At 43.4% G+C, this 18,593-nt stretch overlaps 1 protein-coding gene across 2 annotated transcripts in view; it reads right to left on the bottom strand.

Moving 5' to 3' along the window:
• Positions 1-18,593, bottom strand: part of adgrb3 (adhesion G protein-coupled receptor B3) — a gene marked incomplete at both ends in the record, with an annotated part of 138,723 nt that overhangs the window by 16,654 nt on the left and 103,476 nt on the right. For both annotated transcript variants that reach the window (XM_080848272.1, XM_080848273.1), the window contains 3 exons: positions 11,301-11,403; positions 11,680-11,783; positions 13,378-13,504. In XM_080848272.1, coding sequence (XP_080704398.1) covers positions 11,301-11,403; positions 11,680-11,783; positions 13,378-13,504 — 334 coding nt within the window. The remainder of the gene's footprint in view (positions 1-11,300; positions 11,404-11,679; positions 11,784-13,377; positions 13,505-18,593) is intronic.

Below are 18,593 nucleotides of genomic sequence, written 5' to 3'. Positions count from 1 at the left end.
TGTCTCAGATTGGAAGTCTAATTAACATCCTCTCATTTCTGCAGCGCACGGCTGTCTGCCTTTCTTCCTGTTTGTGGAGAATGCTGCTCTATCCACCCTGCTGTTCGTTCCCTTTGCTCTTGGGTAATATGAAATGATGGGGTGGGGTGGGGGTGGGGGCGGGGGGCAAACAACACCAAATACATTTTTGAATGTGCAAATCCAGTATGAATACAATTATCAACAAGAAAATTAGCTTGGAAGTGATGAAACGAAGCCCTTTTCACAACAGAACGAGAACAACATTGTTCAGCGTTTATTTGCTGCTTTTTATGTGCTCTACTGTTAGTGCACCTGATGGAGGCCTTCAAAATACGGCCCAGATGTTTGAATGAGCCAAACTCCAATAACAGCCACTTCTATCAGAATCAGCCATAGGAGACTCAGTATCATTTACCAAGCTCGAAGACAGCGAGGCAAAACAGGGCAGCATCAGCTTCCCCAGGCAACACTGACAGAGGATCCAGGATTGCAGTGTTGGTTCATGAAAACACTGGGTGTCTCATTTCATGCAAACAGTAGTCAAGAGTGACTTCTGCCTCTCCGAGACTCTTTTTGCCACAGCAGGACTACCATAGTGTGTGAAACAGCCTCTGCTGGGGATGCAGTGGGGTGAGGTGGGATGGGGGGAGAACTGAGAGCACAGACTGGGTGGAGGAGCATCAGTAACTCGTAGGAGTGTGAACACAAGAATATGAACGCAGCGGTGTGTGTGATTTGGGATACATTCTGTTTGCTCTCACTGAGCTGCACAATTAGCAGTGAGCCAGACGACAGACCATAAACTGTCCTGCCCCCCCCGACTCCCCCCCCCTCGCCCAGGTCAGTTGAACATTTAAATTCTTTCACACAAAAAAGGAATCCACTCTCCATACTGCGACTTGCATTAGAATACTATTCATTTCCCACTAATTGACCATGATCATCGATTATGCTTTAGCAGAACACATTTCAGTCTGGCAAAACACAGATGTTCAACTGTGAGCTATCCACACTGGACCCAGAAACCGCAGAAGTGTGATGAGGGACCACACTGCAGCTACAGATGTTCCCTTCTAAGCCGTGATATGGCCTAAGCACATCAGTATTGTGTGGAAGGATGGGTTGTGTCGGTATGAGTCCAGGAGGGAAAGGTGGGGGTGAGAAGAATGGAGGTGTAGGAGGGGAGGGGGGTGGGCCTGGTGGCGTAAAGACTTAGTTGGAATCCGGAGTGCACGCTGCCCTTTACAAAGGCAAATTGCTGGGAGACGTTGAGCCCAGCGAGTCCGTATCCATGGAAACAGGGGAGCGGAGGTAAAGAGCATACTGCAAGGCTGACGTCAGAAGGAGGAAGGTAGATGGAGGAAGGATATGTTTGTGTGTGTGTGTTTCTTTGTATGTGTGTGTGTGTGTCACAATCTCATTTAATAGTGGAATCTAACAAACAAATAAGGAGCTCTGCATGGGTTAGGGTAGGAGATATGGACCAATTAGCTGCTAGTGTGCATCTGGTGGCTGTAAGCCGTGCCCTCCTGCATATAAACACAAGTGAACAACAATGACTGCAGAACCACCCAACAGCATCAAGCCCTGGAGGAAAAGAAAAAAGAAACAAGGATAGAGAGGCACTTATACTGCATACTACCACTACCCTAATTATAATGGCTTCTCGGGATGCGCATACATAAAATTTGCATGCAATGTATTTCCGCTGGGAGAAGCCAGGGCTCTATCATACAGGGCAGCTGGATTGCCCACCGAAGGAGAAAGGCAGAGCAGCAGAGATGGCTGCAGATGCAGGGGCTGCTAGGGAAGGAGGCCGGCTACCATGGGAACGCTGCCGAACGTTTACTGGGGCGCTCCGATGAAGCCCAGCGTCTCATCCTCAAATTAGGCTGTATTTTCTTGATCACAGCCAGATTAGGAATATCATCATTTCATATGCATTTAATCATTTAAAGCACTCGCTCTGGTTTAGCAGTGCGCTCAGCTGATTTTACAGTTCAAATTTAAACACCGAAACATCTTCCATCTCAATATATCGAAAGACTTCATCTGCAATGAAGAAGGACTTCCACAGATATCGTTTGAATATTTTTTCCACTTGTTTCCCAGCTCTTCACCAGGGAATTATCTAATAGTTTACAAATCAGGACAAATAGGCTGCATGGACTAAAATAACACCGTGTATCATGTTGCAGTCCCTCTATCCTTACATAATAGAAAAGTTGCTCTTGATATTGGGCTTCGGAATTGATGTCTTCATTGTGTGTGCTATTGTTTTCTTGCACACAGTTTTAACTTGCAAACACCACCAACATCAATCTCTCTTTTCACATCCTTGTTCTTGTATGTAGAACAGATCCTTCATGTTTTGGTTTGTAACCAAGCCTTTGAGATGTCTTAGCAGAACCAAACACACGTGTGCATGTGTATGCATAACAATGTACATGTGAGCTCAAGAGCATGACAGACTAATTCTTCCACATTGCTCAGAAAACACTAGACTGCCCATAGCTTCAAACTGAATTTACTGAGTGCAGTTAAGGAAATCTGTGTGATTTGAATCGCCTGCTCATCTGATGAAACTGTGCATTTAAGTTAAATTGGACAAATTTTTCCACATTATACGCCAGTCAATGCACTCAGCCTTGGTTTGAGGGTCTCTAGTCACATGGCCAACAAAGAAATATGGCAGTCTGACTTTGGTATGTTACAGTATGAAGTCTAAACACAGTCTGAAAAACTCTTGCATTTTGACATTTTACCAGCTTCTGTTCCTGCTGTCCATTCCTTTTTCAATGCACTGCATTACCCAAAGGTGATAAACGGCAGAGGTCCAAAAGTAGTTCTATGCTGCTTTTTTAAAAGCCATCATGTTGAATTGATATAAAATATAGCTGTCCTTTCAAAACTTTCCGCAATGCGCTTGCACTACCCACACAATACAACACCCACCCACATGGGGTGATACTGTCTCTTGTGATCTGTCAGGAATATCTGCCTCCATGTCTACCCTTCTCTTTCCTTTTTCTGGTGTCTGTTTGTTTGGGAGTGTCGAAAAGAACACATACCTAATAATCATGAACAAAAATAGCTGTGATTCTCAACTGATCTGATTTGTTTTCAGTTGGTGTTTAAACCAGACCAAAACAGGATAACACGCGTTAAAACCAGACATTCCAATGAAAAACTATGTCTGGGCTGGTTAGCCCACTTTACCCCCACTGTATGCTTGGGGTATGGGGTTTAACAGTTAGGCTTCTGCTGTTTAAGTTGCTTTTGAAAAATCAATTTGTATATCCTCTAGAATCCCATAAGGGACCTAAAGTTATGTTAACATGGTGTTCTCCAATGCATGTTCATGATTTATTCATTGCTCATCTCTTGAACTACAAGACAGCGGTTTCACTTGGAAGGGAAAAATACAGAAAATACAGGTGCAAATCAGAGAACCATAACCCCCCCCCCCCCCCCCCCCTACACATCCACCCCCCACCCCCCAATCTTCCCTTTGCCACAAGCGGCAACCTCGAGAAAGGGGAGGAATTCATTCAGCTCAACCCCTTGGTGTTTCAGAACCATTCATCATGCTGGCACATTCTGCATTGGTATGGCGGGGAGGGATCTGGCAAACTGCCCCTGATTATGGAGAGTACTCTCTTCTCTTCTCCTCTCCTCTCCTTTCCTTTCCTTTCCTTTCCTCTCCTCTCCTCTCCTCTCCTCTCCTCTCCCCTTCGTGTTCTGTTGGCGTGTTATCTGATAGTGTGCACACTGCATCTCCGCCTTCTGCTCGGATGGGCCTGGAGAAGCCTCCTGGGGAGGATTTAGTCTGAGTTTAAAGCATTTCCGGGGCGCTATAAATAGAAATCCTGATTGCAGCACCTATATTTGAAACGGCCCACTGGGCAAAACCAACATATAAACAAAACGTGACGAAATGTGCGAGAGAGAGAGAGAACTGCATCCATCGTTCACCATATGTTCTACAAAATGAAATATCATAGCGAAGAAGTTGTTGCATTTACATTTGCCTTAGACTTGCGTATTCACGGACAGATGCACAAGCTGTGAATATGCACAGCATTATTGAATACTGAATTAATAATTCACCTACCAGCATGGCACTGTTAGCCAGTGAACCACACAGTGAAGCACAACAGCAAGGCTGTGGTTGAGTTTGCCTCGTGTTAACGCATCAACATTGCTCGCTCCTTCCTGAGTGACTAAGAGGACAAGGAACGTGAGACTAATGCCCTCCTCTCTCGCCCCCTTACCTTCTCAAGGGGACTTGTGTTGAGAGAGCCACTTTCCTCGCTTAATAAACAACAAACCTCGTTCCCACATTTAACGGCTACGAAAAAGCGGCTGCATACTATTGCTCCTGACAATTCTCCCGCCCAATCCTAATTCCAAAAGGCTTTTGTCTAATCATTGTGGGCTTGGAAAACCCTCTCGGGCCATCTTGAAAGCCTTTTGCTCTAACCGGAACAAACAATGAGCTTTTAATTGTCCTTGACAATTAAACTGACAAGTCTCTAAGAGGCTGGAGTACAGCACACTAATGTCAGTTAATACTGCCTTTCTGGCTGTTACATTTAGCCTGTACCTAAACAAGTATTAACATAGTCTATAGTCTGAATGCAAAACATGTATGCAAGTTTAACTGCAATGTAAGTTGTACCTGAATCCACCTCTGTCAGTGAAATATCCAATGTATCCTCTGGTATGTTTGTCTACATATAAATTATTTCTTCCCCCATATCTGTTAATATTCATAAAAATGAATATGTTGCCAGTCGTCTGAGAGTGAACGTTTCCATCATTGCTCGGCAAGCAATAGGTTAAAAACACTTTAAACCACAAATTATTCACCTATACATTTCTTTAGGGTGTGGGTTGATAGAGAACATGTGAAATAAAGAAAGAAAGGGAAACCTCGCTCCTTCCCTTTCGAATGTCTCAATGCATCGGATTCAGGTTATTCATTACAACTTGCCTTCTTGTGAGAAACCAGAGGCGACACTGTTGTGCGTACTTTTACTAGGGTAGAGGAGTGAGCGCCCTTAAGTATTAATGCTGCGGGGCTGGAAGAGACAAGTACATTTCACTTTTCTCCGGGACATCTAGTAAAGTGCGGCCTGGTGGTACAAACCATTACTTATTTATACCACAGAAATCAAATATCCTTTGAAAAAAGAAGCATGCAAATAGCAAGCCAGCCCATTGGTTTTGAACTCCAATTCCGTAGCCTCCAGAGAACACAGATTTAAACGTTTACGTTTATAAATGAGTCACATCACTGATACAGGCTCAGCTCTGTAAGACCATACTAAAAACGTACACAGCATGTCCTCTGTAAAATGTAGAAGTTATGAACCCACAACAGAAAAACACAAGGGGCTTCCATAGTCAAAGTGTAATGAGTCTATAAACCTCTTAACTATAAACAACCAAACCAGACTTAATAATACATGTCCTGTAGAGGTCTAAAAAAAAACGTTCCATCAGAGCTGAGAAGTCTTCCACTTAACAGCACCGTGAACACAAAGCTGGCAAAGTCGCCTGACTTGGATAAGGCTCCATTAGCCAGATTTAGCCCAGTCGACATGGGTTTGGGTTACCCACCGCTACAAACCGTCTCATACTTATGCCATTTCTAATGGGCTCAATGCAAGCTAATCTCTATTAGCCGCCTCTCCGTGTCTGTCAACAGTCACATCGCCCTCCTTTTAATCTTAGTGCTTAGTTACAACAAGGAGGGCATCAGGCATCGCCAGGTGGGAGAATGAGAGAGGGTTAGGTGAGCTAAAGGTGGGATCATGGATTAAAACTCATCACCACCCTTTGTTCAAGTTGATCACAATGTGGATTCAGGAAGCATTCAGACCCCTTCACCTTCCTGCACATTATTGTGTTGTAGAGGTGATTTTACACAGAGTGTTAGAAAATGTTTGTTAGATTTTTTTGGCAAGTTAATTACAAATTGAAAACTGAAATCTCTCATTTATAAAAGTAAATGAGTAGATATGAATACATCACAGACAGGTCACATCTTTTGAAATAAAGAAATGGAGGCCTGCTGTGTTTGTGTATCTGCTAGGCTTGACTGAGAGCGTTTAAAAGGAGGGTGTCTAAGCTTGACAAGCTCTATTGTAATGGCATATCGCTGACGGTCAGGGCCAGATTCCTCTCTTTTTCTCAAACCCTTCTAGACAACGAGCCAGACGTGCCTCATTGGTTTCCCTCATTTGCCTGGCTGGCTTGGGAAACCAACAGACAGACAGACAGAGAGAGAGAGAGAGAAATAGAGAGAGCGAGACCCAACGAGACAGACGAAGGTGACGCTACAGACAGACACCGCTCCCCACGGACACCTAGACAACAAAGAGATGATTTCTCTGCGCTGCCCCAAAAGCCATCAGCGGCAGAGCCAGTTACACACACACGGGTGCATAGAGACACACTGTCACAGTAATTAACCACACCACGCCACACACAGGGCAGCGCCCAGTCCACACCTTCATCTAGCTGTGGAATAATCCAACATTTCAGCGAAGCATTATTGCCCGAGTGTTATTTCTATGGCAGGCAAGAGAAAAGCTAATAATAAACATGTTGGCTTGGAGGAGCTTAGCTACAGCACCATGGAGACAGGATGGATGCAGCCTAGTGCCCACTGGCTTTCATTCATCTAATAGCTTGAGTGCTGGTTGCCATGTTTAGTTCCAAACTCCCCCTCTAACAGGAAGCTGGTGACAGATTCCACTACCTTGGAGAGATGTGGTGAGATGCTGGCCAAGATAAAAGGTAGAGCATTATTTTGTGCACCCAGAGCTGGTCAATTAAACCTTTTTTCCCACCCTTATTTGTTCTTAGTTGAAGGGCACTATGGATGAGCAGCTCAGTAAATGGCTTGTGCTCAGGCACTGCTGGGTGAACACAATTTCTGCCACATCTGAGAATGTTATTTTGAAATAACCCTTCACTTTTTTTCTCAATTAAGGCAATTACTGTATACATGGTCCTTAAAAAAATGCAGTCAAAATAGCGTGGAATCTTGCATAATATGTCCTATTCTGCTGATCATGAATGAAAACCTATGTCAAATATCTGACTTTGCTAAGGGAGATTGTGCAACCTGTTAACACATGTCTAAAGGGATTTTTGTCATTATTTAGGGTTTAGGGTGGTCGTCAGACTGGGCGCTGGACGATGCCACCCGTAATGAACAAGCCAGATGACGGGGTGCCTGATAAATGCTGACAAGCCTTCAAATCAACTCAGCGTGAGGATTGGCTGCAGGCTCTCGGTGACCACCATGTCAGGTTAGTGAGGCAAAGCACAACTAAATCACAGCTCCAACTCCATTCATCTGGAGAGTGGACAAGACTTCAACCCCTCTACAACACCCCCCCCCCCCCCCCCCCCTTCTACAAATCGACTGATGACCAAATGCTCTTTTTTTCTATATTTAGTTGCTGTGGTGTTGCAGTTTGGCAAATAAACTGCAATACAGACCACACTTAGTATGACAGAGATGTAGAAAAGGAGCAATTTCAAAATGGCTCTCACAACAAGAGCATTTAGAGTTCACCCTCAGGAGAGGCTAGAGCACTGTTGTTGGGCAATAAAAAGAACAAACATGTGTCTTCTATCAGAGTTAGTTCCACAATTATTTCTTTTTTTACTGTCTGCTGCAAATCACGCCGCAACCTTCTCTACTTCTGCCTTTACCTATTTGACTGAGTGAGTTGAGTGTACATTTCCTCAACATGCATATCATCCATAGCTCTCCTGCTAGCAATCTTAATGACAGTGAATACACACACCAGCACTGAGGCTATTTAGCTCCATGTGTGAGCCTGCAGAGAGCTTGATATGAACAGGCTTGATGGTGGAGCTGCAGGCCCTGTGCATGCAGGTGCTTTTCTTCACACATGTGGTAAGTGCACTGGCTTCCCTGAAATGGCTGCTGATGTACCCGTGGGTGCCCGTGGATATGCCCGTAATGAAATGTCTGCTTGACGGAGTGATGTGTCACTCCTCTCGACTGTTGACTCACACGGCATGGCTACCATGTAGGCAGCCGACCAATAACAATCGCCTTGAGCACGAGCGAAAGCCCTCCGCTTAGGTTAATGCGCTTATTAGCATTGTTAAAGCAATGAACCTCCAAAAAAAAAACATCATTTACCAGACAAGCTTGTAAGGGCTGCTGAGGATAAACTTTTTTTCTCATTTTGTCTGCATAAATGAGGTCATTGGCTGTATTTCCGGTCAGGACATAAAACATGAATGGATGTCCTGTGAAGAGGTTCCAAGAGTCAATCAAACTTGTGCTCCGGTAATGACACATTTCAAACAGCAAAATAGCATTTTGCTACCCTTCTGACGTCATTGCCCTTACAGTTGCTAGACTCAGTAGTATGGTTTTCTTAAGAAAGTGCCCTGTAATTCAAAGCAATTCTGGTACCTCAGTGTGATATTAACAAAAGCTCTTTCAAAGTAGTCAAAGTAGTCTCTAATCGAGGGCTCTCATCTCATTTGATCTTCTTAAGAGTAAAAAGGCACAAGTTACATTGTTTTTAAGCTTTGATCATTTCAATGTCTTTACAATGAATGGGTTTACGTATGCGAACCGCATCACAGGATCGACAGAAAATCTTCATCCCCTAAAGAGCTCCCTTTTGGGTTTTTTGTAGACCCCAGAAGCAAATCTCTGAATTGCTACTGAAACACTTCTTCCGAATGAAGTGGGGTAAAATAAGCATCTCCACTATTTCACATTGACATTTACTTTTGTGGCTTAACAGTAGTGAGGTATACAGGTAAAATAGTGCCACTACATGCCCCTGGGACATCCTGCACCAACAGAAATGACCTGAAAAGAAACATTACAATCTACCCAAACCATCAAACCAATATTGCCAAGTCCAGTCTGAAATAAAAAAGCAATATAAATGTTACAAACTTTTTTCATGGAAGACACAAAGGACTGCATTCATGGTCTCCAAAAAGGACTGCATTCTCAACCTTTCCATACCAGGTTTCTTTTTCCAATGAAGAAGACCCAGCATCTATTCTGGAGGTCAAACTGAGAGGTGATGGCACATTGATCAGTAACCATCAACTGAGGGAAATTGTCAATCAGAAGATTAAATGATCACTGTAACTCTTTTGCTGCAGCTTCTCTGCCATGATTCAATTTTGGGAAAAAATATAAAAATGATCCACACACATTCTCAGAAACCCATTGCAAATACGGCCATCGTGTCGCCATTATCATCGACAGTAAGACAACAGCACAATTGGCTACAGAGTAGACCATGAACCAAGGAGTGTTAATGGTGTGTTTAAGCGTTCATGTACATCTGATCGAGAGATCTCTTCGCTGTATTAAGACAAACAAATAAACCCAAAAGGATTGTAACAGATCCCTGGCCAACAGGATGCAGAGTCCATATTAAATTAGCTTGGAAATGGCACAGAGAGACTCAGGGCCGCCACAACAATATGTGCGGCGTTTGAATAGAGTTGTTTTCCCCGTCTATTACTACTTTGCAAGTTGGAGTTATTTAATTCTGCCCTGTTCTGGGATGATGCCTGAATAAATCTGCTGGGCTGAATGGAGTGGTCTCTCCTTTATCCACATTTGCAGACTGTCTTTTGGTTTAATGAAAAAGTTCAATAGGTTTTGGGAGTAATCCCTATGCCCCTTGTGCACCAAATGAAATGATTTTGGGGGACGGGATGGCGGAGGGGTGTTCCGCTAAAGCAGTTCGGAGCAACGAGACGTGAGGAAGGTATCAAAGGCCTGCAAACTGCTCCTGAGTCCGGCGGTCGGTTCCATTAAGGCAAGGCATTAGATCACCTGCAGCCAACACGTTCATCGCTGAGGACCTCCATCATTTAAAACACCTATAATGTCAAGCTAAACCCCTAAATCAAGCATTTCTGTCCAGGATGATATGAGGTATTTTGGCCGCATACCCATTCAACTTGGTTAATGATGGGGTCATACATTTCAGATGGATCATGCTCTGGGATGATGGAAACATTGCCGTTTCATCAAGTAATTCCATCTTTTCTATCTCGAAGAAACCCGTTTTTCACCTAGGATGTTTTTCAGACAACCCTTTTCCGCTTTCGTAGTGGATTCAGGTTTAATCATAATGTCTGACCACATACACCACATTATCTCTATTCCCTGAACCTTGAGATGGCATGAGAAGGGGAAATATCCAACACTGACTACATCATCAAAAATATACACAATGACTTGGCACATATCTCCAAACAAGAAACAGGCCCGCTGTCAACCGAGCACTGGTCCTTTGCCATAAGCAGATGGCTCCAATCCCTGAATCAATGCGGTGCACCTTTTGCACTTTTTGTATTGATCTAGCCTAAAACGCGATGTTACTGAGGTGACCTCCTTATCCCAAATGGATCACCTTAATCCTTCTCGTTGGCCCCTACTCATGCAGAGAATAGCCAAAGCTTGGGAAAAAAACACTGTTATTCGCCACAAGCTGTACAGAGATACATTTTATCTGGGTAGCTAAATATAAAGTCAGCTTTTAGTGACATTTGTCGAATTTGTGTATCGTGTAAAGTATGACCGCTGTAAAGCCTTAACATCTGGACAGGTAGGTAGGACACAGCTCTGGAAAAAAATTGGAATCTGGGGCATCCATCTTGACGTAATTTGTGACACAATAGTCTTTTTTCAGTGCTGAAGATTAGACCCTTCTGTGGCACACAGACTCAAGACTGCTATAAGGCAGCAGCATCAACGTGGCATGTGAAAGCGAACAACACCCTAGCTTCACAGCTGTCAAACAATCCAACAAAGCCTGGAGGGCTAGGCCACATTTCACACATACACACACACACACACACACACACACACACACACATTTCACATACACACATTTCACATTCACACTGAACACATAGCCAGAAATAGCTTGTGAAAGCAATGCAGGTTTCAGCAAAGCATACAAACCAGCTCAGTGTAGATATAGCGCAGACAAAACAACACCAGTGCACAAATACAATTTGCATAACTTATTCTATCTTCTCTCTGCATACACATTACATATATATCAAGCGAGTCAAACTAAATTGATATATGCAATTCATTTAGATTATAAATCACAAAGCATGTAATTATATAAAAATATAATTTCTTTAATCGCTTGACAGCCCTAATATATGTCTAAATGTTAACACACTCTGTCCTTTTGATAGGACTAGAAATGTAAATGGCTACTCACCGCATTGTGTGTTTGGGTCTGTCCTACCAAGATGAGGATGTTGGAGCAGATAATGGACAGACAGAAGTTAATCAAGATGATTGACCGCTCAGATCTGATGTATCTGGAAGAAAACAACAGCAGCACACGAGCAAGTCAATAAATCTGGCGAGATTGACAGCTAGCATCAGTTCACGTCACGCGAGCAGCGATTGCATTTCTCCACTGGCGTGGGCTTTCATAAACTTCCACTGCCTGGTGACATTCAAATTGAAGCATGTCTACGACGCATCTCTGGGGAAAAAAGGGGCTTGCAACGCCATGCCAGGTGCTGAGCAGTAGATTTCCCAGCAGACCATATAAAAAGCAATCTGCATTGTACTCATTAAAAGGCACCTACCTCCAGAGCACACCGTAGACCACTGCCAACGTGATCAAGGCCAGGCAGGACAGGCCGCAGCCAATAATCAGTGTCACAGACGGAACCCCTGAGTACTCCATGGTCTGTGAGAGAGAGAGAGAGAGAGAGACAAAAAAAAGCAAGGAGAGCGAGGACTTGTTTAATGTGATGGTCACAGCGGGGGTAGGGGGTGGCTATGCCAAAGAAGCCACAACATGGCTGATACTACATTAATAAACAAGACCACACAGATGCATAGGATGACACTGCGTTCAGATGTTGATCAGTGTTCTGCATCATTCTGAAATCTCATCCACCAGTTTCACTGTGTACTTATTTACCTTGTGAGCAGCAATGAAACAATACTGCTGCCTGCGCTGTGTATTTCCAGTTAGACAACCAGTGAAGGTGTGACACATAAATCACTGATCCGTATTCATTACCCTTCATTTCACTGTAACTTTAATGTTAACTAAGTGGTCCATATAATTAATGTAATGAGGAGGGTCTGGCCAAGGAATGTTATACACCGCATTAGCAAAGCTCTAACCGTAATAAGAAACAGTGCTGGTGATAAACAATAGGGTTATTACGAAACACACTTATGTGACGGAGTATCCATCTAATAAATAGGCCTGCTTATGGTGCCATCACTCAACACAATGTTAACCTAACCCGTAAAAGACTGATAAATGTTATTTACAGTCGTGCTCATTACTGTGCTGTTTCCTAAACTCAAACCCGAGCCAGTCTCCTCGCTATCTCCTATTGTATTCTATTCTATTGCCCTCACACATCATGCTAACAGAAGCTGCAGCGCTACCCTCCAACATTATCTGCCTGCTAGGCCTTTATTGATGGGTCTCCTCCACTGAATTCCACCTGACATAGGTCTCCTTCTCACCGCCTCTCCTTCCAGGAGCCACAAGTCATCATGACAGATCAGCAGTGCATTAAAATGATCTGAGTTATTTAACTTCACTTACTGCATGTAGGGAAAAAGACAACACTGTCATTTCTGTCATCTCAGCCACAGAACCCGATATAATGTCTACCAACATTTACAAAAACATCACAGGAGGGGAGGAAAGAAAAAAGAAAAACCAGACCCCATTTTGTCACCTGTTACAGAACAATCTCTGCAGCAACCAGCAAGATCTGCTTTACTAGGGCCACCATACCATGACTGTGATATCAAATTAGTGTGCTGTGGTGATGAATAACAAGCTCTTGCATGCACAGGATTGCTTTCTTGAGTTAGCAATTCCTCTTGCCTATAGCCCACTCAGAGGCCAAGTGCACACCAACACACTCATCAGAGGAGGACATGGCTAAAACACAACTAAGATGTCTGATATGGACCCAGAGTGCATATGAATGTGTACTGCATACAGGATACATTGACATAAACACGCAGGCACACACACACAAACACACTCACACACACACACACACACACACACACACAGGCGCAGGGTAATGCATACTCTTGTGTGGAAGAATGGAGATCCTTATCAAAATCAACACAGGCGGATACTGATGCTAGTGGGCACAACACACTTGGCGTCCTTCAGATGAAGTAACAATTTATAACGGCACGCTATGCATTACAATGAAGCTCTCGCTAAGGCACTAACCCACGTAATACAATCCAAGCAACCAATCTGTTACATCAAAAGCAAACTGAACCTCACTTACTATTTCTGGTGGTTGTTGAGCCAAAATGGCGAAGGTAGATACACGATCACATAAGCATTTAGTATGGGATGCATCGGTAAGCACGGTTTTACATCCTCTGGAGGACCAGGTTCCCCAAGAATCGTTCCTGCAAGGAGAGGAGGGCAAAGAATATTAATTCTGTTCCATAGTTCGATTTAAAAGGGCTTTTGAAAATCTGTCTAGATTACAATCCCCAAACACTGCGTCTAATCTACTTATATTGAATCTGAAAATAAGATGACATACAAGTCAGAACAGCCGGCAATTTAGGACTGAGTATTTATCGCTAGTTCTGACGGTGAGCAGAGCCACTGTGGAGCTGTCCAAACGCGATGCTGCTGAATGATTCAATTCTTCCACACGCCATTTTTCTTAAAAACATATGCGTTTCAAACAGATAATAAAACAAATACAGAAAAAAACAACCAGCCGATCAAACATCTTGGCGGTAAACATAGCATGAAAAATGCAAAAGGCAAAACATCTTTACCCGGACTTTTCCAACCGAAACTGGAGACCGCGTACGTTTTTTTCCTTCCGAAAATGACTCGTATTTTCTTCTCCTTTCCCGGAGGTTGTTATTTTTTATTATCTGCCCCTTTGGTTGATCTTTCCCCCTAGCTGTTGTAATTATAAGCTTTTGGACGCTTCCTAAGGGAAAATTTCAGCCTGGAAACGGCGGACGGCATCAGATTGATACTCTGTTCTCCTCTCCTGCTGCTACGGAGGAGGGGGGAGGTTCTGCTCACACAGTACACGACAGGGAGAAAATTCTCTCTTTTTTCCACATTGACAAGTACCCATTCCGTACAAATTCATAGCGTCTACAAGCATGACAATGTTTTTAATTATTCTCAGGCACTTGGTTTAATTTAGATGAGATATTAGGTGTTGCCGAAATCCCACCATAACAACGCACCACCCTATGAAAACGCACTGGTGGTAGAAGCCCATTTTGTCTCACCCTGTGGCAGCCAGAACCAAAGACAACGCGTTTCCTCAATTCCACATACCTAGACTTTTACTCTGTGTAACAGACTGCAACAGATATCGGCCGTGTGATATCATTTAAGCCCGTATAACAGCTGGCATTCCATTTAAATTCAAATCACACACCTTGGTAAAATGACTGGCACACCAGCTGCCTCTATTCACCTAGTTGCAAAATGTGCTATTGAGGTCCAGTCCACTGCCCTTTCAAATGACTCAGATGAACATATTGTGTGTCTGTGTGTATATGATGGGAAGTCCAACAGCATAGCATACAACTCTACTTACAAGTGTATAAATATACAGTCTGTATAGACACAAGCATTGTATAAAGATGCACATGTCTCTTCTCCCCCCCACCCCCCCCAAACACAAACACACAAACACATCTAAAGAGATGTTTCACATGCTCCCAAGAGTTTGTGCCTGCAACAGATGCAGGTGAGGCCAAACCCTTCTCCCCAGCGGAGTGGTTAATACAGAATCGATCGGGCCAGACGAGAGTGAAGACAAGAAGCCACTTCTCTTGACAATTATATCACTGCCACGCCAATACTTATTCATTCCCTGAGATTATTAGGAAGCCCCCAGACTGCACTGCATTCACTTACTCCAGGTTGTGTGTATGTCAGCAAACCTACGCTAAAGAGCAAGTCTCAGTGATCAGTCACTTTGTTTAATTATAACAAATGGAGGCAGGACAGCGACAGTGAAGCCATCCAGCTGGGGTATAAAAAGTCTTGAATTGGGATTTATGAATAGAGACTGGGGGATATCATCTCCTGATTCAATACGCATGCTTCTGTGAACTATAACCACTTTCATAATCTGTCTCTTTCTGCAGTTAATGCATTTTCCACTATTTCATTTTAAATGAAGATAAACAACACAACAAAAACTATATGAATTACATACGCTTATTACATACATGCATATCAGAAATACAGACATGTGACCTTAGATTAGACACTTCCTCCCTGAACTAGCTGAGCTAGGAGGACTACACCTGTACTAGTACTGGTGCCTCTCATTAACAGGATGTTTCTTCGGATCACTGTATTACTGATCACTGAGACTCCCCATAAAGCCCTTCTCTGACCCGCTTGGTTGAATAGGAACCGGCAGTGCAGAAACTCTGTACATGTCACTTGACTTTGTAAGGCTGGATTAACAAGGGACACCGGATCCACACCTTCTCACCACGACACACACACATACACACGCTCACACACACTCACACACACACACACACACCTTTGCACAGAGCAGCCTGTGGTGAGAAATCTGGACATCGATAATGAGCTTGGTCCACAAGAGCCCCAGCAATATTCTCACATGAGAGAGATGGGTCAGCTGTTGCCTGTCTGAGACACGGACATCTTGCAGCCCAGAGAAGTGGACCAGAACTCCACAGGCAGAAAACAAACCCCAAATTCCCACATTGGAACATGTCACAAGGATGTGTTTTAGGTATGCTGGTGCATTTTTCAGAATCATAGCTCTTTGTAGCACAGGAGATGTATTCTGCTGTCGCTCTATGACAGCATGTAATTGTTCTGTGCAGTACAACTAATTAGCAATAACATCAGTTTCAACCAAATAATAACAACAACTAAATGTGTCATAAAAATATATTGTATTGTAATGCAGTGTGCATTAATGTGGTCAATAGAGGGTTAGGATGTAAATATCAATGCCTGAGTTAGAAGCACGCGCCTAGGTCTCATAAGTGATGTGCCTAAAAATCACGCTGATTGTTCACAACAGGAATAATTAAAGGTATAACATGGACTGTCATGAACATTAGTGTCTGTGTGTGTGTGTGTGTGTGTATAAATTGATTCGTACATGTATATGGATGAGTGTGTGTGCATATGTGTGTGCAGTTCAATCATACATTGTATCTTCTCTCATCAGGACTGTTGAACCTTGTTCCCAAACAGGGGAAATGAAATCATCTCCCTAGCATATACCGCTAATGGTACATGAATGAAACATACTTCACATCCTAACAACAAGTCAGCACCCCGGCTGTGTTTTTCCGCTCAAATTAACCTGCTTGTGTTGTGTTGTGGTGTGTTGTGTTGTGTTGTGTTGTGTTGTGTTGTGGTGTGTTGTGTTGTGTTGTGTTGTGTAACAACCACCGCGTTTGAAGGGAGCTAAGACAGTTCCTGTCAAATGAGGGGCCCAGGAAGAAAATGCTACTGTATAAGTTAATGGCACCAAATGGCAAAAAAAGCAACGCTACAGTGATATGATTTGACACACAGCATCAGGAAAGTGAGAGGTAAGTGTTTCCTTAGGTGATTTTTTTATGGCGTTCAACATCCCATAGACAATGATAAGGGAGATTTAATTACATTTGGCCGCTCTGCTGATATTTTGACATATAATTAGAGCCCTGCCACAGCTCACCTCTCTAATTTTAACGCAAGCGGGCGTGAGCAACTCAGGGGAGTCAGATGCTCTGTCAGAGGATATGAGAAGAATTAATTATTGGCATTACGGCTTCGAAAGGAAACAAGCAGAAACCAAGCAATGTGGCTTAGCGGAACAGTGTCTGGTGCCAAAACTGAGGAAAAAGACGCCGCAAAACACATGTAAGCAAACTATAGTCAGTCTGAACTTAAAGGGAAAACAGCACCATTGGTGCTGTACTACACCAGCCAGTCACTGACCAATAGGATTTTCAGGAGTTGCTTGTGCTGCCAAGGACAGAGGCGATGGCTTTAAAGGAAATTGCTGTGGAGCGCTTTAGATGGCTGTCATTGCTGAGGCTGATCGGTCACCTGCAGAGGTTGGCCTGTCTGCATCTCTGGCTATATCAAAGGAGAAGGGATTAAAGGAGAAAACAAAGCCTGGTCCCTCTGGAGTTGATCTGGCAAATATTAAATGCACCACGGCCGCTGTTAGGGGTTAGAGGGGATAGAGGTGGGCACAGGGGGGGAGAAAAATTGTCGAGCACATCCACTGACATTTGTAGTGCTGTTACTTCCGTTGTCCACTGACTTGCAAAAAAAAAAAAGCAGTCTTTGGCAGATAGGTAATGTAATCGTCGAGGATGATAAAAAGCTGCCGAATATCTATTGTAAATGATCAGTTCATTAGTACTGAGATAGTACAATGGTTTGTAGAGCATGGGCTTGGTGCAGTGACACAACAAAGGGTTACCGAGGCAACAGAGGCACTGGAATCATTAAGCCTCTTTAAACTTTAAATGCAGAGAGATAGGGAGGCAAACTAGCCTGGATACCAGCCTGAACTCCGCCCACAAAATTTTTGGTCTGGAGATTCAGTCTGGAGTCGAGTTAGTTGGGAGGGTTTAAACGGCCCCGAAAAGTGATCTGACCATTCAAATTGTAAGGGCGGGCTTTATACGTTGATGGACAGGTATAGATAGAATACCGGTATACATCGAACAAAGATGGCGCCGTCTCGGAAGCTTAGTGGGACATATTTTATATGATTTAAGCTATCTACACGACTTTTATATGTCTACATTGACTCGGTTAGTTGTGTATACGCAAAACGAGTGTTGCCCAGGATTATGGGTCTTAACTGAAGCACTCTAGAGCATTATTGATAGGTTATGCTAACGCGTAGAAAAAAAAACCATTCAAACGAATGGTAGCTTCTAGCCTTGAGTGCTAATTAAGTAACATCAACAGATATGACAGCGCATTCATTTTGAAAGAGGAACAGAGAAACGCGATCAAGGCATTTGTCGATTGAAAAGATGTTTTTGCCGTCCTTCCTACGGGATCAGGTAAAAGTTTAATCTATCAGATGGAAATACTACGTTGCTCTGATTGGTTCTAGGTATCCAATTCAGCGAAGAGGAATTTTCTTTCCTGGTTCGTTGAAACACGCCCCATAATCACAGCCCAATAGTCCGGTCTCAGACTCATATTCTGACTAGAATTATGAGTATGACATCGTCAGGCTAGAGGCAAACATTCGTGCTTGACAGACTCCCACACGCGGACTTCGCTTATTGATTTTGTATGATAATCGCATCACTGAAAATTTGCTCCAGATGTGCTATTTTCTCTGAGATGTCCCATCAAAGTTGTTGATGTCTGTGATTCAACTAAACTTTTCCGAGCAACGCCATGGCAACAGAAAATTGGAACTGGATCTCAGCCATGCAAGTGAAATGGAGCAGAGTGTGAGATAAGGTGAGAAAGAAATTTTGTGGGTATCTG

This window comes from Sprattus sprattus, assembly GCF_963457725.1.
Source record: "Sprattus sprattus genome assembly, chromosome: 12".
In the NCBI taxonomy this organism is placed as follows: domain Eukaryota; kingdom Metazoa; phylum Chordata; class Actinopteri; order Clupeiformes; family Clupeidae; genus Sprattus; species Sprattus sprattus.
This window is presented reverse-complemented; position numbering and strand designations above follow the sequence as displayed.